The sequence below is a fragment of the Cariama cristata genome, unplaced genomic scaffold (genome assembly GCF_000690535.1).
Source record: "Cariama cristata isolate BGI_N322 unplaced genomic scaffold, ASM69053v1 scaffold21892, whole genome shotgun sequence".
NCBI classification, from domain to species: domain Eukaryota; kingdom Metazoa; phylum Chordata; class Aves; order Cariamiformes; family Cariamidae; genus Cariama; species Cariama cristata.
Window position 1 is genome coordinate 1,909 of NW_009605802.1, and position 672 is coordinate 2,580.

Genomic DNA, 672 nt, shown 5'->3' on the forward strand with positions numbered 1-672 from the left:
ACGTGCTGGGCGAAGCCGATGGGGGCAATGCCGTAGGTGCCGATGACCAGCAAGGTGATGAGGATGTGGACAAAGGTGATCCAGTACGTGAAATACGGCCTGCGGAGGAAAGGACCCCAAATGTGAGCAGCTCAAGGATGGCTGGGCAAAGGGATGCTGCAGTCCCCCAAGCTCTGATCCCCGAGCGTCGAGGGGGACACACACACATCAGAGTTACAGCAGGGGAGCTCCGAGGCCCCCTGCGCCCATCCCCGGCCCCGTCCCATCGGTTCCCCCCTCACCGGTGGCTGTCGGTGATCTCCAGCTGCGACTGCACGATGCTGCTCAGGCTGCGGCGGTACGTCCTGTTCAGCAACTTGCCCACCACCCCCAGCCCGTAGTAGCGTTTCTTGCGGTCGAAGGCAAAGTGCTTCACTTTGGAAGCGATGCGCCTGCCTCGCCGGGGAGTTGGGCCGGTGGAGGCTGGGGTGAGCCGGACACCCTCCTGCCTGTAGAGAGAGGAGAAACCATCGCGCCTGCCAAAAGGGACCATGAGAAATACCCCGTGGCCACAGGCCAGGGGATGCCCCGGGAGGAGGGCTAGGAGCATCTCTTGGTTTCAGTCACCCAGGAGCACGCTGGAAGTGCCCAGTGCCCCACGGCAGGGATGGCGGAGGCCAACGGCCCGAACGC

General features: G+C 63.8%; 1 protein-coding gene across 1 annotated transcript in view; it reads right to left on the bottom strand.

The window, feature by feature from the left end:
- The window catches only part of LOC104158469 (inactive rhomboid protein 2-like), a 4,890-nt gene that overhangs the window by 1,446 nt on the left and 2,772 nt on the right, over positions 1-672 (bottom strand). Inside the window, exons 8-9 of the mRNA XM_009696133.1 lie at positions 282-484; positions 3-99 (exon numbers count right to left, since the gene is read on the bottom strand). Coding sequence (XP_009694435.1) covers positions 3-99; positions 282-484 — 300 coding nt within the window. The remainder of the gene's footprint in view (positions 1-2; positions 100-281; positions 485-672) is intronic.